At 39.2% G+C, this 27955-nt stretch overlaps 1 protein-coding gene and 1 pseudogene across 1 annotated transcript; one reads left to right on the top strand and one right to left on the bottom strand.

Moving 5' to 3' along the window:
• On the bottom strand, positions 1-27586 carry LOC110069619 (carbonic anhydrase 2-like). Its single transcript, XM_020777142.2, has 8 exons — positions 27537-27586; positions 23803-23865; positions 20430-20465; positions 19686-20017; positions 18955-19047; positions 5277-5355; positions 3660-3829; positions 1-250 (listed from the first exon to the last, which is right to left on the bottom strand). The coding sequence occupies exons 2-8, from the start codon at positions 23855-23857 to the stop codon at positions 143-145; spliced, it is 873 nt and encodes a 290-aa protein (XP_020632801.2). The 5' UTR covers positions 23858-23865; positions 27537-27586; the 3' UTR covers positions 1-142.
• LOC110040070 (uncharacterized) lies at positions 5729-7828 on the top strand (annotated as a pseudogene).
• Positions 27587-27955: the final 369 nt, after the last annotated feature.

Raw genomic sequence — 27955 nt, 5'->3', positions numbered from 1 at the left:
CTCATTTTAGTTTTTTATTTCACTACACATTGTGTTAAATTAAACTTTTACACGCTTTACGCGATGATACCCTAACAGTTTACCACTACATAACATTTATAGTAACTTCGATGTAGTCCCGAGTGGTTGTGATCAGCCGAGCCTATCCGGAGAATTCTGACACTGTACGTCCGTTTATTGGCTTAGGTGGCCTGAAGTTGCCACACATGGGTTGCTTCTCGTGATTGCGGAGACCTCTCATAGCGTCCAACTAAAAGAAAACAGGAATCTGTTAACACTACAGCACAAGCTGCAGTGACTCAATAGGATACCACGAGGTTGTAAGGGGAATTGAAATTACACTTAGAATTAATACCTCACTCAGTCACAGACTGTAGATTACACCCTGCACTTTGCAATGTTTACTTGCTCCAAGTGTCATAAACTTACAATCCTTAAGAATGGCTGACTGTTAGGATCGCGAAACGCCGGTCAACGTCCCATTTGACAAATCGCTCATATTTTGCCCAAAGATACCCTTAGGTGACCTAATTCTAAAAATCATATTTAAAGGTTCCAGCGAATTTTTATTTTCCAGAAATTCGCGAAAATTTGAAAACGCAGTCAAAGTGCGGTTTTTCATGTAATAAAATGACCGAAATAAGGTGCGAGGACGAAGCGCTGCTAAAGTCTTAAAATAAACTCAATTGACTTCAAACTTCACACAAATGTGGAACAACCACTCTAATTTATTCCTCGCTTTAAACTAATCTCAGATATGTTGATATAGTGGTTTTCCGAACCATTTTAAAAACAGCTATGAAGCGTGTGAAAAATAACGGCAAAATATAGGTCATGTTTAACAGCATAAAAATGCATCTGGTACCTCACTTTCCGATCATTTTACTTGACAGCCTTAAAATATCATTATTAAAGATATACCATGCCAAGTTTCATGCTCGAACTCGCAGTATTTCCTTTTGTGAAAAACGAAAATCTATGTCAATGTGTTGGGCGCAAATAACACAATAATTATGCACGAACCAGAGACAAATCAATTTCAATGGCGAAAGTAAAAGGCTATCATTAATTAGAATCCCGTCAATTCACTGCTATCAGTAGAAACATAATGTCCACTGCATAAAAACTGTTTTTAGACGTTTTCGAACCACTGCGCGTTAACTTTGTTTAATTTCGTGTCCGCCGTCATGTCTAGTTTGTCATCGCGTGTATTTCCTTAATGTCAACAACACGTGAATGGTTGTCATAACAAACGCAAGAGATTTCCTGGAACCTAAATGTTTTCGATTCACCAAAACGCTTTAAGTTCGTTAAGACACAATAATGGGTCAACTTGGTATGCTTTTTAGCATCAAGGACGTTAAAGGACTGTAAATTAATCGAATGCAGCGGCCTTGAAGACATCAATACACCCCTACTGTACATGGTTACTATCTATGGAAACCTCAGCAGACGCTTCCTCGGTCACACCCGTTGATAATGGCACTGATGTTAAGGTCGCAGTCACTCTTCTCGGTTAAGCAGGGCGAGTTGACTGACTTGACTCGTGGCTCCCGGCCACGCCCATCTAGTAGTATGTCACCCCAGTATGTGTCGAAAGAAAACTTGAGATTCTCTCAAATACGATTAACATTACAACCAGACCGACTGCGTGTTGGACAACGCTAAATTACAATGTGCAACAGGCTTTTCCGGTTTAACTGTCCACGGTCAATGCAATATGCGCGCCAACGGTTAATTGACTCAGCGGAGCTACACTCAAAATCATTTAGCTTAGTGACCCCTGTGATACTTCGAGAATCATCTAATGTTTCAGTGTTGGCGTTAAGAGCTGGAGACCACTTAATCTTCCACGGCAACAGATATCCGAAATTTCCGGGAATACCCTCTCCCCCCCTCCCCGACTGTGGCTACAACTAAGAGCCATTCAAAAACAAGAAATAATTGTTCCTCGATAGGACAGCTTTAAAAAGTGCATTTCAATCTACTGACACTACTTTAAACTTGTAGTCGGTTTATGTAAATTGCGAAATGTTGAACATTTGCGCAAGAGCAGTGAAAGCGTGACTGGGCTGCTCGTACGGTTGTGTGACAACTTTTACTGAGTCTCGAATATCAGCCACGCAGCATGGTTGCCGATATAATAAATACAGATTCATGAGGCCCCTGATTCTTACAGCAGAAAGCTTGGGCTCTTTAAGGCAATGCGGAGTGGTATCGAGGGGAATCGACGGTATGTTTTCTGTAACATTTTCGGGTTAAATTAGTCGTATTAATATTTTGTTTATTTGTTTCGGGTCAGACCGTTTCACATCTTGTTTCCAATTCATATAGGGGAAATTTATTTGGAACTTGCCACTACACTTTTAAACTTACACTTTTGATGACCTCGGTTTGATTTTGTTGTTGTACCGGTAATACATTGCCGGATTAACCTCTCGACTTCTTGAACTTGAACGGAGATCGGCTGTTTACCAAATTAGAATAAGGGCGCGATTTTGATTTGCTTCAAGATATTTCAACTCGATTAATTTACAGTCCTTTAACGTCCTTGATGCTAAAAAGCATACCAAGTTGACCCATTATTGTGTCTTAACGAACTTAAAGCGTTTTGGTGAATCGAAAACATTTAGGTTCCAGGAAATCTCTTGCGTTTGTTATGACAACCATTCACGTGTTGTTGACATTAAGGAAATACACGCGATGACAAACTAGACATGACGGCGGACACGAAATTAAACAAAGTTGACGCGCATGGTTCGAAAACGTCTGAAAACAGTTTTTATGCAGTGGACATTATGTTTCTACTGATAGCAGTGAATTGACGGGATTCTAATTAATGATAGCCTTTTACTTTCGCCATTGAAATTGATTTGTCTCTGGTTCGTGCATAATTATTGTGTTATTTGCGCCCAACACATTGACATAGATTTTCGTTTTTCACAAAAGGAAATACTGCGAGTTCGAGCATGAAACTTGGCATGGTATATCTTTAATAATGATATTTTAAGGCTGTCAAGTAAAATGATCGGAAAGTGAGGTACCAGATGCATTTTTATGCTGTTAAACATGACCTATATTTTGCCGTTATTTTTCACACGCTTCATAGCTGTTTTTAAAATGGTTCGGAAAACCACTATATCAACATATCTGAGATTAGTTTAAAGCGAGGAATAAATTAGAGTGGTTGTTCCACATTTGTGTGAAGTTTGAAGTCAATTGAGTTTATTTTAAGACTTCAGCAACGCTTCGTCCTCGCACCTTATTTCGGTCATTTTATTACACGAAAAACCGCACTTTGACCGCGCTTTCAAATTTTCGCGAATTTCTGGAAAATAAAAATTCGCTGGAACCTTTAAATATGATTTTTAGAATTAGGTCACCTAAGGGTATCTTTGGGCAAAATATGAGCGATTTGTCAAATGGGACGTTGACCGGCGTTTCTCGATCCTATCAGTCAGCCATTCTTAACTTTTTGTCTAAGGAAAGTTTTTATATTGCAAAAGGGCCAGTCTTTTCTAAACCATTTGGGAATATCGATTTATTCAGCCTACGTTCACTTTTTACAGGCGCATGTCATTAAGACCAGGCAAAAACGTTTCCTATTGTATGTTAGCACTCATATTTGAAGTACTGTTTTAAAATAAAACATCGTTCACCTCTTTTTTACGAGCAGAAATTGCCTCCTCAAGCACAATCCAACTGACTGACTGGTAACAGGGAGGGGTGGTCAGAGATCCCTTGTACGAGTAAAAGGAACTCCCGGACAGATCTCTCAGTTGAGCCACCAAGTCGAACAAGGACAAACCATTCACCTGAAATTGTTGATCTGGAAGACAGTATTTTGGGATATAACTGTACTCACCAAGTCGTAGAGTCCGTTGCCAAGGACCTAAAACTGCTTACTATACAATTGTTATTTGAAACAATGAAACCGACGTTGTTTTCACAATCAAGTGTTGTTTTCATGGCAGACCCGAGTTCAACTCCACGACCATAGATTTAAATACCCTGCTGACCCCCTCTGACATATTCGTAATGTTCTACATCCTCTTTACATTAGTTTTTTTTCCTGAAACCCTGTTATGGGAAGGGATGAATTAAATACTCGAATTGAATTCTCGTTTCGTTTCAGACCTACAGTTCAGCAATGCAAACGAAAGAAAAAAACAAAAAATACATCCCTGCCCTTCGACCCCAGTTACTCAAAGAGTAGATACATGTACCCTTCGGCTGTACATTTTCTTTTTAAACCAGTTTGGTTTTCATTTTGCTTTCTTTCGGAATGTGCTAATGCCAGATAGAAATCAAATTCATTAGAGAGATTTTAATTTATGCTGCGACATATATCTGAGGACGTAAATCGTCGGGACTGACCCCTGTGAGATTCGAATTTTGGTCAGCTTTCGTTCTTTTCGCAGTTCAGAGACTTTTTCGCTAACGTCGATAGAAGAGAGGGTGCATTCCTCCAATATGAAACAATCAGAAAAAGAGAAAACGGGAACCTTTATGAGAGACACAAGTAAAGAAAACACACTCATAGCAGTTCCTCGCACCTTCTCCAACCTAGCGTTCTATGTGATTTGTCTTTACAGATCATATGCTACAGATAGTCCCTCCTAGTTAACAGTATTACATGCAAATAGTCGTTTAATACGCGTCAAGGAATCCGATATTTTAAAAGTTCTAATTATGCAAAAGTCTGATTACTCTTTGGATTTGATTATTCTTTGGAGGGTTTTTGTTAGGCCTGGTTCACACTAGCGACATTACGACATAACGACATAAGAAGGGGTTTATGTCGTTATGTTGGCAGTGTGAACATCCTGACATAACGACATAAGGAAAAAGCTGATTTTTTCCTTATGTCGCTATGTTTCTGTTGAAACAAGTGTGAACATCATCGACATAACAACATAACAAAGAACCAGTCAGAGCGGCGCAAAAATTGTAGAACCCAGTTCACCACCAGCACTATTTTCAAAATGGCTTCGACTGAGCAAGAATTGACTGTTGCCGAGTACAAAATATTGACGGCTCGGATAGATGAACAAACACCTGCCGAAGCGGTTTGCTGCTGTCTTATATTGTATGACAAAAGTATGAGGGAATTTTCAAAAAGACGTGTCTCCTGCTCCATTTTTCACCTAGCCCTATGTCGTTATGTCGATGTTCACATTACCGATTTAAGACGTTTTCTTGTTATGTCGTTATGTCGCTAGTGTAGACCAGGTTTTATACTTTTAAACTATAATAATTAACGATGTTGTCCTTACCCTTGTCCCTTATCCTCCGCATTGCCTTAGCCAGTCTGCGCAACGAATAGTTGCTGTCATCATCATCATCATCTTCCTCCTTTATTCAAGAGACAAATAAAGCATCATTTCGCTTCTTAGAATTTCAACACTTAATACCTATAGAATTTTTATTGCAGCTGGTTAGGCTCGCCCCGGCGTGTAGTATAAGGTTCAGTTCAAGATGAGACACGCCGTTAGTTTTCCCGGGTCGTTGAATATTCACCTACAAATCTCCAGTAAAGAGATTCATTTTAGATTATATAATCACGACCGTCACCAATGTATACACTATCCCACGTCACGATTACATCGCGCGTCCTCTTTGATGCAAAGCGACAGAAATTTATAACCAGAACACAAAAAACCGTTTAAAAATACCCAGAATTTGGAAACTCTTACAAAAAAGAGACAAGAAACCGCTAAACGAAAAAATGAAAAATGTGTCGTCGGATACTGTTAACTTACTGTAAGTAATAAGATAAATGTACTCTAAGTAGTTATTTATTGTAAGGGTGTTCTTTAGTTGCACTTAAACACAAGAAATTGTCAAATTTTTAAGTAGCTTGATGCCTCCATTTGTCACGTAAAATATTGAAGGTGACAGAAATTGTCACTTTTATATTATTAACAAGTAATAATAGGCATCTGTGAGACCAGATGGATCGAGTCTGGGTGCATAAGGCTGTCAACTGGACAGACCGTCCTTTACTCAGGCCATGACCATGCCAACGCTCCACACACAGAGGGAGAAGGTTTTATGCTGATCCCACAAGCGGCCAAGTCACTCATAGGCTGGAATCCTGTATCGTTCAGAATCATCACGGCCAGATTCCACACAAGATCGGAAAAGCCACCTTCATCCAGTGCTACGCACCTACAAACGAAGCTGACGACGATGCAAAAGATGCCTTCTATGAGAGGTTACAGGTTGTCATAGATGAGGCAACCAAGAAAGATCTGCTACTGTTGCTTGGAGATCTTAACCCCAAGGTGGGGAGTGATAACACAAGTTTTGAGACAGTTATAGGAACACATGGTATCGGAGAAATGAATGAGTATGGAGAGCTGTTTGCTGACTTCTGTTCCTTTAACAAGCTAGTCATTGGAGGTAGGGTTTTCCCCCACAAGAAGGTACACAAGACAACGCGGGTTTCTCCCGACAACAAGACCGAGAACCCGATTGACCACATCTGTACACCATCAAAGTTCAGAAGGTCTTTGTTGAATGTCAGAGTAAAGACAGGGGCAGATGTGGCTTCTGACCACCACCTTCTTGTGGGCATATGTCGACTGAAGCTCAAAAACTATCATACTACCTCACAAAAGACAAGCCACAAATACAACATCGAGATGCTGAAGGATGAGAAAACAAAGAACTGGTTCAAGCTTACCTTGTCCAATAAGTACCAAGCACTCGCAAGTCTCCCAGAAAGCGAGCAATGCAGTAGTCAACCAAGTGTAGCACAGAATAAAAAATGCTTGGAGGGAGACGGGCGAGGAAACGTTGGGAAGGAAGTCTAAGGCCTATGTCATAAGCATAAGGCCTATGTCAGCGCAGATACTCTGAAGAAGATAGAAGCTAGAAAGAAGGAGAAGGATGTGTTAAACCGTAGCAGAACAAGAGCCAAGAAAGCGGAAGCCCGGACCAGATACTCTAAAGTCAATAGAGAAGTTAAGCAAAACATCAGAAAGGACCGAAGGAACTTCGTGGATGACCTTGCAAGACAGGCAGAGGAAGCAGCAGGGAAAGGGGATTTTAAAGATCTTGATTCCATCACAAGAACACTGGCAGGTGTTAGAAAGAGCACAGGCAGACCTGTTCGAGCCGAAAGTGGAGACATGCTCACCGATCAAGAAGAGCAGAGAGGAAGGTGAGCAGAACACTTTAGGACGCTGCTCAATAGACCTCCGCCTAGCGAGATGCCTGATAGAGAACCAGCCGACGAACCTTTACAGGTCAATGGAAACAGGCCAGGTAAAGCAGAGATCAGGAGAGCCATCCAGCATTTGACAGTATTTGAAAAATGGCAAGGCAGCAGGACCCGATAACATACCACCAGAAGCCATCAAGGCAGATTAAAGGACCTCGACAGAGATGCTCTAGGAGCTGTTTGGGAAGATCTGGGAAACGAACGAACTACCGGACGACTGGAAAGAGGGCTACCTGATCAAACTACCAAAAAAAGGGAGACTAGAACTGGGGAGGCATCACGTTGTTATCAACCGCCGGAAAAGTGCTGAACAGGATAATCCTGGAGAGACTGAAAGTAATAGTGGACAAACGACTGCGGGATGAGGAGGCTGGGTTTCGGAAGGAAAGGTCATGTACTGATCACATTGCCACCTTGAGGATCATCTTGGAGCAGTCGCTCGAGTGGAACTCTCCCGTTTACACGACCTTCGTCGACTTCGATAAGGCATTCGACAGTGTCGACAGGGACGTTTTGTGGAAACTATTACGTCACTACGGCATCCCTGAGAAGTACGTCACCCTTATACAGAAGACCTACGACAGCTACAGCTCCAGAGTCATCCACAATGGAGTCCTTTCAGAACTGATTGAGATGCTCACCGTAGTACGCCAGGGATGTTTGCTGTCGCCCTTTCTGTTCTTGCTGGTCATTGATTGGGTAATGAGACAGACAACAGAGAAACATCGCGATGGCATACGGTGGGCCCTCATGACTCGGCTAGAAGATTTAGACTTTGCTGACGATGTCGCTTTGCTCTCACACAATCATCAGGACATGCAATCCAAGCTAACACGGATGGGAATGATCTCAGCGAAGGCGAGTCTTAGGATCAGCAAATCGAAGACAAAGGGGATGAGGATTAACACCACAAATGCAGACAGGTTAGAACTGGATGGGGAAGAAATTGATGAAGTGGAAGAATTTGCCTACCTTGGCAGCAACATCAGCAAGGATGGCGGGTCTGACCGCGACATTCAACTGAGGATCGGGAAAGCGAGAACTGCTTTCATAATGCTGAGTCCCGTGTGGAAATCTAAAACGATATCTAAAAAGACGAAGCTACGGACATTAAACACCAACGTGAAATCCGTCCTCTTGTATGGGTCAGAGATATGGAGAGTAACAAAATCCTTTGTCAACGAATGCCTACAGTCCATCATAGGCATACACTGGCCTCAGGCTATAAGAAATGAAGATTTGTGAGAAAGAACTGAACAGGAACGAATCAACACCCAGATTAAAAGGCGCAAGTGGGGTTGGATTGGGTACACCGTAAGAAAACTGATCAGCAATATTACCAGGCATGCACTGAAGTGGAACCCCCAGGAAAAGAGAAATCAAGATCGTCCTAGAAACAGCTGGAGGAGAACCGTGGACAATAAGGCGTCAAAGGCAAGCTACTCTTGGAAAGAGATTGAAAAGTTGGTCAAAACAGAAGGACATAGCGGGCAGTTTCCATGGACCTATGCTCCACAGGAAGTGAAAGGGAATAAGCTAAGCTAATCAAATGATTTTTCTCCTGAAATTTGGAATAAATAAGCACTCGTAAATTTTTCAAAGGTTCGTGCAATTTTTTGTAGTCTTTAAAAATTTATTTCTGCTTAGTTGTTCCAAATTGCACTCGAAATCATTTAAGTGTCATTGTCAAAGAAAACCGGGCAGTGCCAAAAGATCGAGGTCGGCAGTTTACCTTCATCTTTTCACAGTATAAAAGCTATCCGAAAAGATTAACAATCATGACATTTGCCGAGGTAGGCGTTCGGGTTCCTTCGAGATATCACCACATCATGATTTTGGTCTCTCAAGCGGTCGAAAATGGCCGAAATCTCGGGCAACTTTATGTGAGCCTAAAAGAAAGTTCGTACAAATTCCAGAAACTCTTATTTTCATGCGATAATATTTGTCCCTTTATTAGTTGACTGAGATATATTTGGGGTCTTTCGCTTTAATTCGAGAGTTTTCACGAGGTGCCAAATATCGCCGCCGAATTGTTAATTAGCGCGACCCAAATTTTAGCTATTTTCAGCGAGTCATTTTTCAAAAGTGCGGCAATTTATTTCCACCAAAAAACAATTTTTGTGATAGTCTCTTACACTGCTATCAATACCCCGTTTTATAGTCAAAATTGGTATCTACAGACAAATCGGAGTAATTGGTCTCTTAAAGTCCAAAAAAAAAATCATTAGTCAGAAACATTCCCGGCAAATATTTAGCGAATATGACCTCATTCCGACTTTCTGCGACTGTTATTCATGATTTACTGAAAGATCTGCAAAAAATAGTTAGCTGGACGGCAGAAGAGAATTTTTAAGCTGTGACATCGTTATTAACGTCAGTAAACATTTCAAACTCGCCAACTCCTTACCATTGTCTAGGCTACATTTTCCCGCGAAAATTCTATTTTTAACGTCACGCTGCATGGAAAAACAAAGTGTATCCTCAGTTCGATGGTGAGCGAACTTTTACCCTAAATTTAATTTTGGGACTTCTGTAAACCCCTTGTTTACATCCATTTCTCGTTTTCGAAAGGCGTGACGCGTTACAGATCCAAAGGTAAGACGACAGGACTTCAAAATGTCGATCTTACCTAAAGGTTCCTCCTTGGTTGATCAGAAAAATTGCCTAGCATTGCGGGTGGTGGGTCAGTTTTTCTTCAATTATTCGCGTGCAAACAAGAGGGTCGAGGAAAGATCGACGTCAGAGGTGGTGTCTTATTTGGCGCAGCCGAATGTAAACATCGAGGAATACAGATTACGACAAAACTTCGCTGCTATTTGGCCTACAAAATGATCATAAAGGACAGACGACTGGAATAAACATCTCAATACATGAAATTGTTGTTAGGTCAGGATTGCCAGCGGAAATCTTTCTTGCCTTCATTGTTGTCGTTTGTATCGTCGTAGGTTTGTAAGCTTTTGTACACCGTCTTGTTTTCCGTTTCATTTCCTTCCTTTACTACCTCGTGCATGCAATTGACTTACGACCGCTTGCTATGAAGCTTGAGATAATATTTTGCTGTTTCAAAGGTGTCTTTAGAGTGCCTGCCTGTAAGAATCAGACAAATTCTTAATTTCGCGGCAAGGCTCGAAAATTCGATTTCGCTCATATTCTTATGGTAGATAGGCTAAGGCATGACAAAAACTACTGGATAGTTTTTTTGGCAAAATATCCTTTTATTTCAAAGAAATATGCAAATTACCAAATTCCGTTAAAATCGTCATCTAACGCACCATTTTATTAAGCAAGTTTAAGAGCCTCGCATGCAAAACCACATCATTCTTCCGTCTTTAAAACACTCAAATATTTTTGTGCAGTGTTTAAATATGTACTGGGTTGATTTTAGGGAATGTTGCGTTGTCTTTTTGGGTGCAAAATAATTAAATTTCGAAGACATGTATTTCATTTACTTAAAAGTACTTCGTGAATATAATTAATTTTCACCATGTGCGAAACCTTCAAATAGATTAAGCTTCTGGTGGTTGATTCGCAGAAGGATGGTCTACAGATTCCTGTAAAAATTTCTTTGGGCAAATGATTGTGAGCGACGCGAGAGCTTTTCAAAGTACGTCAAAAACGCAAATATTTGACCATCCGTTGTCAAATTTCAATTTACGGGTTAGACATATATTTTAGCATGCGCCACATGACTTGACCTATAATAAGTTGAAATAGACACAGAGCTGATAATTTCGATAATGTTCTCACCTTATTTGTTGTAAAAGGCAGGTCCAAAGCCGATTTGACGTGTTTCTAGTCGATCTCTGACCATTCGTCGTTCACAAAGCAGAAGTTTGCTTTTGTTTACACAAGGTTAACATCCGATGTACATCGCTTACGGTCAACCTATTATTGGTCGAATACCATGAATCTGTGACCATCTTTCTGCGCATATGAACATCACTGCATCTAAGTCAAAAACGGCTGAGTCATTTGTAGATAGCTGCTTGCTTTGCACTGCGCCAAAATATTACGTTTGATCGATCGCATCACTGACCATTTATATTAAGCGTGTGGGCGCAGCACAATCTTACAGCCGTTATTTGTTCGTCACGCAATGCTGTCACGGCATAGGCTGCACATTTTGATCTATTTTGTATAGAGCACTCTCAGGATAAGTGAAACAATTTAGTCATTGTTCATCTGTTTGTTCATATATGTAATAATATGTGTATATTTAAATAATCGTATTCTATTGTGTACGTGGCCTCGGTCCAAATCACGTTTGTTGTACGTTCTGATGTTTCAGACAACAGCTGATAAAGCTCGCGGCTGTACTCACTAGAATTTTAAAAAAAATCGTCATAAACAAATTATAGATCAATGAAGCAAGAAATAGCTGAAATAAAAACAGGAAATCACAACGAGTCTAATTCGTGAGAAAAAAAGACTAAATTTAATTAGTAATTACCTGAGTAAATAGCCCTGGCCATGCTATTTTATTTGGCGTATTTTGTTTGCTTAGTGGGGGCATTGGTATGTTTGTAACAGAAAATAAAGAACTGTTGTCAATACAGTCCAAACTTATTGTCAGTGAAATATTGTAAATAAAACACCTATTGACCGGTTACCTCCGCGGTCACCATTTGGGCGTTCCGATAAGGGTTTCATTATTGTCTTTAACCCTATTAAGCGGCCACCCAAAATTCAAAAAATTTGTTTTGGAAAGGGCGATGGCAGATAAGAGTCTGAAATTGAAGGTGCATGACGAGTGATAATTCAAACACACGTCTATCATGATTGTCTTGAATTGACTCCATGTTCACCAAGAAATTTATAACCCGATAGTGAAGTGACCCCATTAAGCGGTCACCACCCATTTCCCCGAGGGTAGTCCACTGTATTACATGTAAACCAAAAATAATTGCACAGCGCGAAAAGACCTAGGTATGAGTTAAGCGTTACAGTATTTCGCAGAGCATATAGGTAGCGGTGGTCGAGTAAAAGATAACAACAGGGGCAATGGTAAACTATTCATTCTTTTCATTTCTTAATTTAATCTCTTCCTACTCAACACGATTGTGTGCTCCCACTGGTTCGAAGCCTTACGGAGCCTTAGGATTAGTATTAGGATAGAAATTGTCCTACCCCTACCCCCTAAAATGGGATGACAGCATTGCGTGACGAACAAGGAACCGCTGGAAGCCAGGATTCAAACTATGATGATTAAACGTAACATTTTGGTGTAGTGCAAAGCAAGCAACTGTCTACAAATGACTTAGTCGTTTTTTACTTAGATGCACATGATGGTCATATGTGTCGAAAGAGAGTCCCAGATTCATGGTATTCGACCATTAAATAAGTTGACAGTTGGCGATGTACATCGGACGTTATGTAAACAAAAGCAAACTTCTGCTTTACGTGCGACGAATGGTGAGAGAAACACGTCAAATCGGCTTTGGACCTGCCTTTTACAGCAAATGAGGTTAGAACATTTCGAAATTATCAGCTCTGTGTCTATTTCAACTTAACATAGGTCAAGTCATGTGGCGCATGCTAAAATATATGTCTAACCCGTAAATTGAAATTTGACGACGGATGGTCAAATATTTGCATTTTTAACGTACTTTGAAAAGCTCTCGCGTCGCTCACAATCATTTGCCCAAAGAAATTTTTACAGGAATCTGTAGATCATCCTTCTGCGATTCAACCACCAGAAGCTTAATCCATTTGAAGGTTTCGCACATAGTGAAAATTAATTATATTCACGAAGTACTTTTAACTGAATGAAATACATGTCTTCGAAATTTAATTATTTTGCACCCAAAAAGACAACGCAACATTCCCTAAAATCAACCCAGTACACATTTAAACATTGCACAAAAATATTTGAGTGTTTTTAAGACGGAAGAATGACGTGGTTTTGCATGCGAGGCTCTCAAACTTGTTTAATAAAATGGTGCGTCAGATGACGATTTTAACGGAATTTGGTAATTTGCATATTTCTTTGAAATAAAAGGATATTTTGCCAAAAAAACTATCCAGTAGTTTTTGTCATGCCCTAGCCTATCTACCATGAAAATATGAGCGAAATCGAATTTTCTACCGTTGCCGAGTTATTTTCCATTTTTATGGACAGGGACTCTTAAGGTGTCTCGAAAACTCAGACCTGGAAAACTCTTCTTAATTTAGCAGAATAAATCGAAGCATAAGGATCCCTAGTATGTAATTATACGAAACTGTCACGCAACGCACCTCGAGCCATCGTATTCAAATGGCTTTTAAGTGTAAATAGAGTATTTTACATGCCCGTGCGTGGATACGAATTTTATCTTCGAGTGTTCAACTCGATATCTCGGGTCTAAGGTCGGAGGTCTGAGTTTTCGATCTCGCAAGCTGCCCAAGAAAATCCATAGAAACCAAATGACGAAAACAAAACAAAAAAACCCACCCAGCTGGTTTACATGTAAATGCCAAAAATAAAAACAACTTAATTTAAATGAAATTGAAATGTCGTCCAGGACAGCAGATTTTTCTTCCACCCCCTTGCAAACAGGGTGTGGGTGGTGGTGAGATGGGGGTGGCAGTCCCTTCTCCGTTGCCACTATGCAATGGTACTTCTTCCCGGCCTCATAGTTCCACCTGCGCACCCTCCTTGATTGGGGCAGCGAGGATAAAAACACTACTGTCTGGACGAATATCGTTTCTTTTTTAACAATCCATTTCATTATTTCGTTTTATTTTTGACATTCAGATCAGTTGAACCATCTTGTGTCTGTAGATATTCTTGAGTTACCATCCCATTTCTCTTAACACGGATGGAACTACATTTTGTCCGGGTAAATGAAAATTTATTTGCCTTCGCAAGTTTTTTTTCACAAACCACCCCAAAGCTACCCCATTAATCTTCAGAGCAACTCAGTTGCGTGCAAAATGTAATTCATTACACCGATTCCAGAAAAAAACCGGAAGTTGCACGCAAGCGAGGCTTAATAGCCCTCGAGCTTTGAAAATGGCGGACGAAATGCTGGGGAAGAAGGAAAAAATTCGAATGTATGTAGGTTAGAGCTACTTGTCTGGAGCAAATGTGGTAAAGAAAAGGAAAAGAGTTGGACACAAGTGTTGTGCGGCTGCAAACTCTAATAATCGAAGCAAAAACCGACCTGATTTGTCATTTCCACGACTGAGTTTCCTTCGGACAAGCTAGCCAGATAAACAAAGAAGAAAAAAGTGGGAAATACTTATGCAAAGGGGAGATGTCTATTTTACCTCGGTAGGAAATAATTGTTGTTTTTCCGAGCACTACTTGCCAAGTGATTTTCAACTGAGTACACTTTTTGAAACTGGACGCCGTACCCTCGGCTTTCCCTTGGGCAAAAGTTGATGAGGAATCTCTGTGTAGAGCGAAATATGTGATAAATCTGAGTCTGGCATATGAATACCCATCAGCTTCAATCAACTTAGGAATTAATCAGTTTTCATGCCTCTGAGGTAAACAAAAAAAGTTTCCCAAAAACAATGTTGAATGTGGAAGGACATTAGTGATTTAAATACAGCCATTGATGAATTTTGAATATTTTTTACTCGCTTAATACTTCAGCAAGATCTGGCTTTTAGGTTTAATGTTTCAGAACTAGTAGTGTCAGATAACTTATTGCATGGGCCAATTTCCTGTACTTGATGTTGGGGAGCCAGCCCATTAATTATTTACCTGAAGTTTTCCTAGGCTGAATTTGAAAACATCAGGTGCAGAATAGACTGCAGAGAGATAAAAGGTCAGACACCCAAGACCTGGAAATCCAAAAGTGAACTTTACTCTGACAACACATTTTAAGGCCTAATAGGAATTTTCCTTAATGTCGTAGGTTTGATAGACAGCTTGTACTGGCAAGCAGGAAGGTTATAATCTTCATCCATTCTATGCATGCAACCAAGTAAATCAGAACTGACTATAATTTTAATACCAATTTTCTAAGGAAGACTGTTTTCCAACCATCAACTAGAACTGCAAATGTAAGAATACAAGCTGAAATGGCTATTAGGAGAATAAATGGATGGCATGTATTTGATGGTGTAACTCCACTAAGGTTGTGTGGAGTTGTTAATCAACCCTGGATAGTGAGCTGTTTGCTTGTAAACTGGCAGAAAAATGTTATCTGATGTTTATTTGTCATTTGGTAGTGACTTTAAACAGAGTGCATGATATTGTTCATCAGTGGTAATTAAATATTTGGTGATTTCCACCGTACTGAAATTGTGCATTATGTGGCTTCATGTTCTATTTTCTGGCACAGGGTGTAACATAGAAGGACGCATGTTAGAGCTGGTGTATAATTTTGCTAACAACATAAAAGTGCGATTGAATTTGACCTCATTGAGAATTTTCTACATTGTATGATCTTATAGATTCCCAATTGTTTTGAACTATTTTGAAATATTTATTCAAATATTCATCACCAGAGAAAAACTGGAAGTAGCTGAATTCTCTCATATTAGATGCTGGACAAACTTTTTGGACCTTTGATGTACATTATTTATTCTGGCTTTAGCAATAATCGCATCGTGTAAGGCCATCTCTAAGCATTAGGTAAGCCAATTCATATTTAATATATTTATCATGAATTGTTAAATATTCTTTAGCATCTCCTTCCACCATTCTATGTCCAAGGCATTTTGCTCATTAAAAATTCGCAGTTACTTTCAATTTATAGCCAGGACATTCCAAAGCCTGTTCACAACAAAGAGTAGTTGTTGTACATTGTACATCATAAACTGAAGTTCATATGACTCTTGTTTACTTTTAAACCAGTGTCAAACATTTTGCATATTGATTTTATAAGGCAATCTTTCAGGGTCTCACTATCCATAACAATGACATTCCTAGCTTAAATTATTTCATGGAGATTGCCCTTACTTGGGTCTGTAACCTCAGTCCAGCTGGGGAACCCTGGGGAGGTCCCCAAAATTTCCCTTTTCTCATGAACAAAAAAAAAGCATTTTGTTACTTGCACCTTCGTCGATCCCTGTTGATGCATTATTTCAGTGTACTTGTTCAGTACTAGTTGCTAGTTTTCTAGGCCATCTTTCATGGCATGTGACTGATAGTCTTTGTTACACTGTAGTACACGTCACTGATAATTTTATTGGTGATTTGACTGATGAATCAGCTTTGTGTTTGCGTCCTACCCTGTAACGCAATGATGCTGTCACTGTACCGAACCCTTGCTTATACCATTCTTGGCCAGTAGATCGTGGTCTTGTTTGATACTCTGATTAGCATCTTTTGAACTTTTAAAAGGATTCCCCTTTACTCTCTAACACCGATTGTTAATTTATAAAGAGAGATTGGATGTTCTCTAACTTGAGAAAACTGAAGTCGTCAATGAAAAATGAATCAGCCGCAGGAAATTTTTTTAAGTGTTTTGTTGCAATATTCCCGATATCCGGCACAATTTTTAAATTTACTTCCGTATGTTCTTTCGAGCTCTTGCTGTAGCTTTAGTAAAGCATTCTTCGGGTCAGGGTCGAAAACTTTTACAATTTTCATTTCATCCAGATTCTTTTTCCTAAACCGACCATGAGCAAAGTTCTTTTAGGCAATAAAAATGGTGAGAACAGGTTGTTTTTGCGCATATTGGAGATCGAGACAATCGAAGGATGGAAAACATACCCGTCTAAAAGTTCCTTTATTTTGCCCCTTTGATTTATTCGGCGACTTTTAAGCCAGAATTTCGATTGGCTGAGTGTCAATTTTTCAATGTTCTTCGCTCACACTGACGCCGGGAATATCATCAGAAGAGAGATTGGCCTTTCTTCTTCGTTCGCCATGTTGCTTTAATTACCGCGAGGGCTATTAAGCCTCGTTTCGGTGCAACTTCCGGTTTTTTCTGGAATCGGTGTATTCACTTTGAGATGGATCACAAACATGCAATCTAATTATCAATACTAATTTGGATGTAATTTCGTTGCATTGAGGGGGGTTTTGTGGTGATATTGACAAGAGCAACATTAAATTACTTTTGTTGAAAAAAAAACGTTTCAGAGCGGAAAACAACACGGTGTACTAACCTGCGACGTCAATTGCGTGTACGAGGTAATAAAGGAAGGAAATGAATCGGAAAACAAGACGGTGTACAAACCTGCGACGATACAAACGACAACAACGAAGGCAGGAAAAATTTCCGCTGGGAATCCTGACCTAGCAACGATTACACATACTGAGATGTTTACCGGTATTCCAGTCGTCTGTCCTTTATGATCCTTTCGTAGGTCGGATAGCAGCGAAGTTTTGTCGCAACCTGTATTTCCTCGTTGTTTACATTCGCCTGCGCCAAATAGACACCACCTCTGACGTCTTGCCTCGACCCTCTTGTTTGCACGCTAATAATTGAAGAGAAACTGACCCGCCACCCGCAATGCTTGGCGCTTTTTCTGATCCGAAAGAAGAATTAATGTTTTCAAAACCAAGGAGGAACCTTTTAATAGGTAAGATCGACATTTCGAAATCTAATCGTCTAATCTAATCGTCTTTGAATCTGTAATGCGTCACGCCTTTCGAAAACAAGAAATAGATGTAAACAAGGGGTTTGCAGAAGTCCCAAAATTAAATTTAGAGATGAAGTTTGCTCACTATTAACTCGCAGTTTGCTCTGTACAACAGCAAAAAAGACCATCGAACTCAACCTCGTTCCCAGGGAACGAGGTTGCATCGAACTGAGGATACACTTTGTTTTCCCATGCAGCGTGACGTTAAAAATAGAATTTTAGCCTAGACAATGGTAAGGAGTTGGCGAGTTAGAAATGTTTACGTACGTTAATAACGATGTCACAGCTTAAAAATTCTCTTCTGCAGTCCAGCTAACTATTTTTTTGCAGATCTTTCATAAATCATGAATAACAATCGCAGAAAGTCGGAATAAGGTGATATTCTTCGCTAAATATTTGGCTGGAATATTTCTGACTAATGACTTTTTTTGGACTTTGCGAGACCGATTACTCCGATTTGCCTGTGGATGCCAGTTTTACCTAAACTGGATATTGATAACAGTGCAAGAGACTATCACAAAATTGTTTTTCTGTGGAAATAAATTGCCGCACTTTTGAAAAATGACTCGCTGAAAATGGCTAAAATTTGAGTCACGCTCAAATTATGATTCGGCGGCTTAAAGTTGCCCGAAATTTCGGCCATTTTCGACCGCTTGAGAGGCCAAAATCATGGTGTGGCGATATCTCGAAGAAACCCGAACGCCTACCTCGGCAAATGTCATGGTTGTTAATCTTTTCGGATAGCTTTTATACTGTGAAAAGATGAAGATAAACGGCCGACCTCGATCTTTTGGTACTGTCCGGTTTTCTCTGACAATGACACTAAATTGCCTGTACAAAATATGCGTGAATCAGTTTATCAAGTTGTTACAAAAGCGTAATTGCATGTTAAAAATCCGTTGTTTTCTTACTACGAGTCGACCACCATTCTAGCACTTTCTGTTTTATGGTTTCTGTTTTCCCATAAGCCTACGATTTCATTAATATGTCTTATATTACCTTGGTTTCACAAGTCGTATTTTTCCTTAATTTATTGATCTGTTTCATTCAAGAAAAGATAGTCTGGTGGTCTGTACCAAGTCAAAACTGTGATATCCTCATGGTACCCAAAATTCTTTGTTGCATTCTTTTCTTATTTTCCGTTTTTTTATTTTGCTGAACTGTTTATAATAACCTTATAACAACCTTAATATTTGTCATACCTGAAGGAATACACCAATAACGGACAGGCCATCGGTTTTATCAGCAGCGGTAGCAAAATCGCGGTACTTTGTGTTATAAGTCACCAAGTGAAGCTACAAAAGAGAGAAAAGAGATAATGAAGAAATACGGATTAGTTAATACCCTTATTGTTTTATTAAAAACTATGTCGTATATGTACAACAACGCAAAAATAATGGACACTACATGGCCGCGCGGAGATACTAAATTTCTCTTCGAGTGTTAAAGTGAGCGCAGCGAACTAGTAAAATATTTTTGAACGCGAGAAGAGAAATTTCGTGTTTCCAAGTGGCCATGTAATGTTCTATTTATTATATAAACATCAATGAAATAAAAAAACCATTTCACTTTCGCTGCGAAAGGCGCCATTTGGTATGTAAGGATAGCAACGGCGATCTTTTCATATGTGAAGATAACATGCCATTTTCACGTGTGAAAATATCAATTTTTCGCGCGAAAGTTCAACTGGTATTTCACTGGTTTTTATATAATAAAAGACGCTATCAAACATCAAACAACTTGAATACTAAAATAGATTAAGAAATTGGAAAGTTTTCTTCCAGTGCAATCGACTGATAGCTTACCGAGAAAATTTCACATTATTCAAACTATATTATACTTAGTGTCTCATTCATATAGTTGTTTTCATACCAACTGTCAAGAAATATGACTCCTAGGCAGAGACATTCTAGTGTACAATTACATCGCGTACCTCTCCGGAATATGCGTCGCCGTCCACAGTGTGCTCAGATCCTTCGTCGTCTTTACAACCAAAATGAAAATGAAACTGTTGCAGTTTGTACTTGCTATTTCCTAAAGGACCCCCGCTAAGTCGACATGTTCCTTTGGTCTTGTCGATATTCAATGTTGGAGCATGTCCATTGTTGACGATCTTTCCACTGACATATCCGGAGTTGTCACAAGTAAGCTTCAAACCTTTGCCGTTCGGGGCCTTTATTAACGAGCTGGTTTCAATATTTATGGGAGACTGGGCACTCTTGTCACAGTTCTGTGATACTTTTCCCCAGTCCACTGGACCGTAGCCTGTAAAAAAATATTCAACCTGGTTGATTAAATGATTTCCTCTTATTATTACGCAATAGGTTATCAGCAATTGATGAATAACTAAGCTAATCATTGCCTTTAATATCTTGCTCTTTGTTTCACGCAGTGTATCCTCACTGTATCCTCACTGTATCTTCACTGTTCTTAGCACGATAACGATTACTTCAAAATGATCCTTTTCTCGCCCCTTTGTTTACAATGAGGGCCATTCAGATAAATTATTCATCCCTGAGAGGCCAGCGGCAAATAGGCACTGGTCATAAATGCAGTGACACTGTTTCAATTAACTCTGGCGAAGGCAACAGAAAGTGTGTCGAAAACTAAGTATTTCTGAGATCATACCACTTTTTTAGATCAGTTTCACAGATAGTTTTTAAGTTAATACTTATACCTGTTTTATCTGTTTTACCGTACTTCCACTTCGCTCCTGAGAAGAGGGAAGAAAAAAAACATTTTTCTCTGTTTTGTTTTGTTTTTTTTTGCGGGGGGGGGGGGGGGGCAGCAGGGATTACGGCGATTAGAATGTACTTATGACCATATTGCGCGTGCTTCAGCGGGCATATGACTAGGTAGTGCTATAAATGTAGCCAGAAGCAGAGGTTATATGCTTCTGATGTAGCTCAAGATGTGTTTGCCATAGCACACAAACAAACGAAGACAGTTGGTTACAAGAACCATCACATCTCACGTCACAGTTCCATTTACTTTCAACGACAGAATGTGGGGTTAAAATTCAGATCCGTAAACCTGGGTGGTACTGAGGACGTCGTTGACACCCTTTTTTATTACCCAACCCAGGGTACCAGAGGTTTCTTCTCGCGCGGCGGACGGAAATACTTCGATTTGCTTCACGAGCGGCAAAGCCGCGAGAAAAAACCTCTAAACGAGAATAGGCCAGCGGGACCAATACCTTTGTCAGCATCGTTGCCAGACAAACACGTGCACGAAATCCATCGATGCTTCAATTCCTTTATGTCGCATTCAATTAGGGCATTTGGAAGGCAAATAATAATTGCAATCGGACTTTTTGGGTAATGGCTGTAGCCCAAATTATGTAGCTCAACACGGAGTCCAGGAATTAGTTGAAATGACAACGATTTCCCCCGAATTCGGTTGGCAGAACCGCAAAAACGTCTTTGGTGCCAATAACAAATTGCAATTCTATCCCTTTGCTCGGCGCCTAAGTTGTCAACACCGTCGAACGTTTTGAGAACTTTTGTCATGGCTTTGTCATCTTTCACAAAACTTTCAGCGCGCGAACGAACATCAACCTCAACATCCGCCATCTCGATCATCACGTCACCAACGACAAGCACATTATTCCCGACATTTCACAGGCTCTCTCTTTCTCTATTCTTAGAAGCCAATCACCGTGTCTGTTAGATTAGAAAACCCTTGCGAGGTTGTTAGGAGACAATCACCTTTCTAGTCCAGATTTTGGGCTAGATAGATTTAACCCTTTCAATACCAAACTTTCGCCAAAACATGTCGTTTTTAACCGTTTAGTCGGGGTTTTTGGCTGCCATGACGCTAAATAAGCCTACATTTTAGTAAGAAAGCTTTTTTTACCAAAAGGAAAGACTTTTCGAGGTTAGGTACAAAATTTAACAATATTTTAATTCCGGGCATGCGCATAAGCCAAAATTTGCCATTAACTGTTCTCAATTTTATTTGTTGCCCCTTTTCTTTCTTTTTTTCTCGGCCGTTTTACTCTGGCTACCTTTTGCGTTGCATGTTCTTTCTGGCTGCCGTGAAAAGTTGGATGTTAATTACGGGCGAAGCCTAGAAATGGACCTTGATCAATCATAGGCGTAGTGGACCATTTTACCACCGTTTTTGCACCAAAACTGGTAACGTTGTTTTTCGATTTGCGACGTCGGACCTGACCATTGTAAGCAAAGGCCTAGCCTAGTACTGCTATCTGCTTATCAAGAATATCTGATGACATTTAAATTGATGACGTTACAAGTGGTATACAGAGCACGACCATTAATTACGTATATATGCGGAATTGGGGCTCAAAGGGTTAAACCGGGTTGTCATTAGCGTGGCGCTTATTAAAGAAATCACGCTCTCATCCCCAGGTCTTTCGCTCGCTTCACAATAGAGACATGATCGACACCGGAAACCGCGCAAGAAAAACCTCTGACACCCAGGGTATTATTACCCATGACAATCGAGAGATATATTTTCACAAATTTAGATACCTTAAATTCTCTATTAAGCCCCCCCTCCGCTCTCAAATAAGCCCCCCTCTCTAATAAGGCCCCCTTTTTCCGAGGAAGAAAGTTATTAAGCCCTCCCTCTCTTTGAAGCCCCCCTCCCCTTCCCCCTTGCCCCACACAATCAAGTTAATAAATGATAAACTGCATTTGCAATGTAATCATGACTGTAACGCTTCATACGGACTGATCCAGTATTGTCTAGTCACGCGCTGAAAGTTCGAATTTGTTTTTGATCTTCAGTTGCATGACCTCCAACTTCATGTGCTTGAACTTTTCCATTTTGCGTTCTAGTTCTTTAAGGAGATTTGATACCATCCTCTGGCTGGAATTAAATACACCCCCCTCTCAAATAAGCCCCCCTCTCTCATAAGCCCCCCTCAAAAGTGCCTAAAATAAATAATCCCCCTTAATAGAGGATTTTTAAATCTAGACCAGCCTAGTCGACAGCGTTGATCGAAGTACGTGTATTCGATTACAGGGTCCATAAGCCTGTGACATGGTTCCATATCGAATCAAAATTCGTCTGTTCAACTCAGCAAAATAGTGAGGCTGTAAAGAGAAAAGTTGTTTCCGCTAGATTTGCAGACCACAGCCAAGAAGTTCGATGGCTACATGTAAAATGAATGTGGAATGTAGAGAGCCATTTATACTTCCAATTTTTTGATATTTTATACCGCCTTCGTAATTTCTAGTTTTGCATGATTTCTTTATCACGTTGCAAAAAAGAATTCAAAAACTTTCTGTCTAGGCCATCTCAAGTTTAACGACTTTCTTTAACTAGACCAAATCATTCCTATAAGCATTATCTGTAAAGCCAGTAAGGTTAACCCATAAAATTTCTCCTTCTTTACCAGGATAATTAAGTCATGAAACGACCTACGACTTATAATCACTTATTGTTCGCAAGCATGCAGTTTACCTGCTTTCAAGAACGAACTCGCAGTTCCCCTGGTATTTAAATCATTTTCATTTTGCAAATGCCTGCATACAATGCAGGGTGCCTATTTTTTTATTTATTGTTGTCGCTGATTATCAATTTGTCGTTGCTTTGATTTAACTCTTTAATCTTGTTGCATCTATTCATCTGTATCCTTAAGAAACCTTTATTGTGTTTCTCTTGCATTATTGTATTGTAATTGTATAATGACGATGGTGATGTTTTCTCCTCTTCTTTAAACAATAAGCCTTTCTTCATATTTGACCTTGCAAAATGATTCTTTGTAAAGAAAATTGAAAACATTAGATTTGTAAATTATACATTTATTTAGTTACCCATGATCCAACACTTTGTAATAAACTTAGTTTTAAATACAATTTAGCAATATGACAAATTCTTACTGTAAGCACTTATTTAATTCTTTTCCAAATTTATGTAACGTTTGATATGTACTGTATCGAATATATAAAGACATTATTATTATCATTATTATTATTATTACTAATATTATTATTATGGTTATTATCATTATTGTTATCATTATTGTTATCATCATCTGTCTTGTCGTCATGCGGCATCTCAATATTTACGTAATTTCTTACCTTGGGTAGCCAGAGGTAAGACCATGAGAACGAAAAACAGAACGGATCGAACCATATTTTCTTCTGTGATATAAAGAAAAAGGAACGATCTTAACAATCTGAAAATGTATATTGTACCAACATTGACTAAAAGCAATATTTGTAGAACACTTAGCCAGGGTCTCTTTAATACATGATGTTTTGAACTTTAACGTACGAGAAAACACCTTATTAAAGTCACAACTGATAAGAAACTCTATCATTTTTGAAACAGCCCCATTTGGTCATGAATATGGAATTTCGTACGTAACCGGGTGCCCACATTGTCAATCATGCTAAACTCGGTAAGCACCTCATACTAAGAGAGTCACGGAAAGTTAACCGCGATACTCTCTCCAGTAATTCGTAATAATAAGTAAAGGTTGAAATTCCAAGATTCATTGTTATCTGAACTAATTCATTTTACTGCTCATCGTTCCCTTTAGTCACGTTGCATTTCAGGTATCCAGAGACCGACTGGATAAATGGCATGTAATCTGATAAAAAATACTTCAGAAACCCTTACTCTCAAGCTTGTTTCCAGACAAAGGAAGATCCTCGCTAAAAGCTAAGCATATCCAAGACGAGCGTGTCAGAATGAAAAGAATTCTTCCTAATGAGGAATACCACTTTACAAAGCAATAGGTTGATCACCTCACCAAAGTCTTGCCACGAGGACCCTCAAATGATTCACCATTCAATTCACGATAACTCTTTCTGATTATAAGCCTACTTGCTGTGTAATTTATTTGTGTCGTTACGTTTGACCTGAGGCTTTTTATGTTCATTTGCATTTGCATTTAAAAAGTGTTTCGTTTGCCCCCTGTATCCCAAAAAATAAGCGCATAAAGAAACTTTTTTGTGAACTTTGAATGATTCTGTATAAAATGGAATCTCATACGAGCTGCAAATTAATTTGTTTGCCACATCTCAGAGAGGAGAATTTTTTCGTTGATTAGAAGATACTTACTCTGAGATCGATGTAATTCGTTAATGAAACGGACTTAAAAACACCGCTTGTAAAGTGCTTTCTCGAGCAACGCTTTACCTTTACTCCACCAGTACCTTTTTTTGTTAAATCAGAGGAGGTCTGTGTGTAACCAGGTGAAGCATTCAAATGAAGCAAATGTTCTTTAAAAAGCAGTTAAGTGATTGACGATCTCTCGTGAGTTCAGTTTGAATATTTAACCAAAGTTATGATTTAACCAGCGGTGGCGGGCATGATTTTTCACTCGGGTGGAGTTTAACTATAATATTTAATCGGTGAGAGCTCCCTTATGTTCCACGCGTAGCTCGAATTTTTAGTTAAGAATACACCTGGTTGGATTGGTAATATTTCCGAATGAGCTCGCCTGACGTATTGGTTTTGCATGTAGTTGTCATCTAGTGATAAGTGGTCTTTGACGACGAGAATGTTTTCAAATTACTGTTGCTTAGTCAAAATTTAAAAAAGGACGACTTCGTATTTTGAATGTTCGTGAAGCAAATTAGCACGGCGATCATTCCGCGCGCAGCTAAACCGATATTGACCGAGACAAAACAAAATTGGGGGATCCCAAAGGCATTCATGTGGTGGAAATTTTACCTTATCGTGGAAAACTAATTAGAAGCATTCTTCGAAAGTTGTTGGCCTAATGCAATGATCCCACGAATAATTATTCTTCTCAGCAAATCTGATGTATGCGTGACGATTGCCTGCCTTATTTCATTTCAATTTTAAAAAACCATAAGATTTCTCCAAAGACAGAGTTAGCGAATGAGATACTTCAGCCTCATGTAGAACATTTATGTTAGAATGAAAGTAAGGAGTGATGTAATCGTGATGATAACACTAACTAGAAAGAACACCTTACAAGACGTGTTGAAAAAGAAGTGAAGGTTGCTCAAAGATGGGGGATTCAACGTATTGACAAAAAATAACATGCAGTGATCGAGCCTCTTTGTATCAGACGCGCACAGGAAGCAAGCAAGTCTCCATAACAAGAGTCTTTATTATGTTCGTGTCGGGAAGGACGTAGTACCTCCGGGACGAACACTTTAAACCCGTTAGGAAAGTTCACATTCTGAAAAATTCAGGTAATAAATAAATCTCACCCAAATATGATAGCCCGGTTTGTTAATATACAGGCAAAAAAAACCGTGACACCAAGACATATGAGGAAATCGAGCAATTTCAGTTTTAAGTGGATAAAAAACTTGTACCGGAATAATTTTAAGCAGCCTATTACCTTTTACATTTTCTAAAAGCTTAAGATATAAATAGTTGACTGAAATAACATCAAAAACAATTTTCCATGGGAACTCGAGAACATAAATTCCAAAGTTCAGAGAAATTGTACAAGCACAGGTATAATTTCATAATCAGTTTCATTTCACCAGTGATTTCAAGTGTTTCATATGAACTTCAAAATTTGTTTTAGACATTTGGTGTTGCTAGAAATAATTTGTTTCGAGAAAATATTTATAACAGTCGCTCAGAAGTTTGTAAATAGTCTTGGTACAAAGTTTTTCTCCACTTGTTACACGAACTTCCCAGTGGTGGATTCCTTCTTAACTTTTTCCGTTAATAAGTCTCAACAGAAGCGTTTTCATTTTATTTCATTAGAGGCTTTTTGAGGTACTTCCGATAGTCATTTCAAAACTGTCGAGCTTGTTTAGTTTTTCAGTGTCGTTATTTGTTTAGTGGTGTTCCCTGGCTCCTAAGCCAGTTGCCTGTTTTCTGGATTTTACTGTAACTTGGAACTTCAATAACAATTGGGATGAAGGTAAACTTGTCGTGTTTAAAAGAGCGTTCTACAGTCCAGGACACGACTTGCCTTGGGATAGTTGAGACGAGTAAGACGTTACAATAAATGAACAAATACATTTTATGTCAGAGTAATTCTACTATTACCGAATGAAACAATATAGGAAAATAAATCAAGTGATGGGCAATCTCCGGTGTGTTCTGTTTGAATGTTTAACCAGCGGTGGTAGAGAGTTTTTTAACAGCTCTATGGAGTTAATAAATTTAGCCTGCAATTACAAACCGTCAGACATGCATGCAAAAGTTTCTTGCCAGATCTCGTTCTTTGCTATAGTAAACTCTAACCAACTCCTTCTAGCCAAAACGAATAAGTAAGGATTTTAAAGCTTCACACTGACAACTACCACCTGCTCGATATTGGTTATTACGATGGGTGGAACTTATCCTTTCTATTTGAAACTGAGATTTCATAAAACGTGATTGGTATACTTTTTCCATTTTGGTTTTTCTGGTCTTGTCACACAACTCTTCGCAACGTCAGTTCTCCGAGTGCCTCGTATAGGGACACTTAACGGACGTTTGTAATCATTTCTACCCTCTAAGTACCAAGGTAAAGATCTTGGAGTTCTATTGAGAACTAATGCGAGACCTATCTATGTCAATGAATTTCTTGTGCATAACATAGCGTATCCTGCTTTAAAACCTTTAAAAAGTTTCTCAGCCCTTCTTTGTTTGGTAAGCGTAAATATAAAACATTAATGTTACAATCAGTTTCAAAGGCCTATCAGGTTACTAGGCACCTACCGCCCCATTCTTTCCATTACCCATCACATTATAAAAATACTATTCCTAATAATATAAAGCTTATGTGAAGTAATCCAAGAATCATGCTTCAGTGAGGAAAATAAGATGTCCAATAATCAGCACCAAAGATGATCACAAAGGAACAAGGAAGGAAATTTCTACTTACACTTATCTGCCCAACACCCACACTTGGTAATGATTCAACTGCAAGCTAGCATACGTTGCTCATAACTGCCAGTTTGTTTACTTTAGATTCGGTCAGCTGATTTCTTAGTATAATGGAAAAATCTGATTGGCTGCTGTCGTAGGCAATGCTCAATAAGATGATGCTGCCACTAAGTTAGTATGCGAGTTTCAAAATTGCATTTAGTCTGTGTAAATATTTCAGGAAAGCTGTTTCAATTCGATTCTCACGTCAACAAAAATATAAGTAGCAGTGGTATAAAAAGAACAATAGACCCATAATGTATGGTAATAAACTCTTCTAAATGTTTTGAATCACCTACCGCCAGACAGGCTTTGTCATGGTCATCTCTATAAAGCAACCCTGATATAACTTGAAAAATAATTTGGAAATGAGAAACT

The sequence above is a fragment of the Orbicella faveolata genome, unplaced genomic scaffold (assembly GCF_042242905.1).
Source record: "Orbicella faveolata isolate gen_17 unplaced genomic scaffold, um_ofav_v1 contig_24, whole genome shotgun sequence".
In the NCBI taxonomy this organism is placed as follows: Eukaryota; Metazoa; Cnidaria; class Anthozoa; order Scleractinia; family Merulinidae; genus Orbicella; species Orbicella faveolata.
The sequence above is the reverse complement of the archived record's forward strand: the minus strand, read 5'-3'. Positions and strand labels throughout refer to the sequence as shown.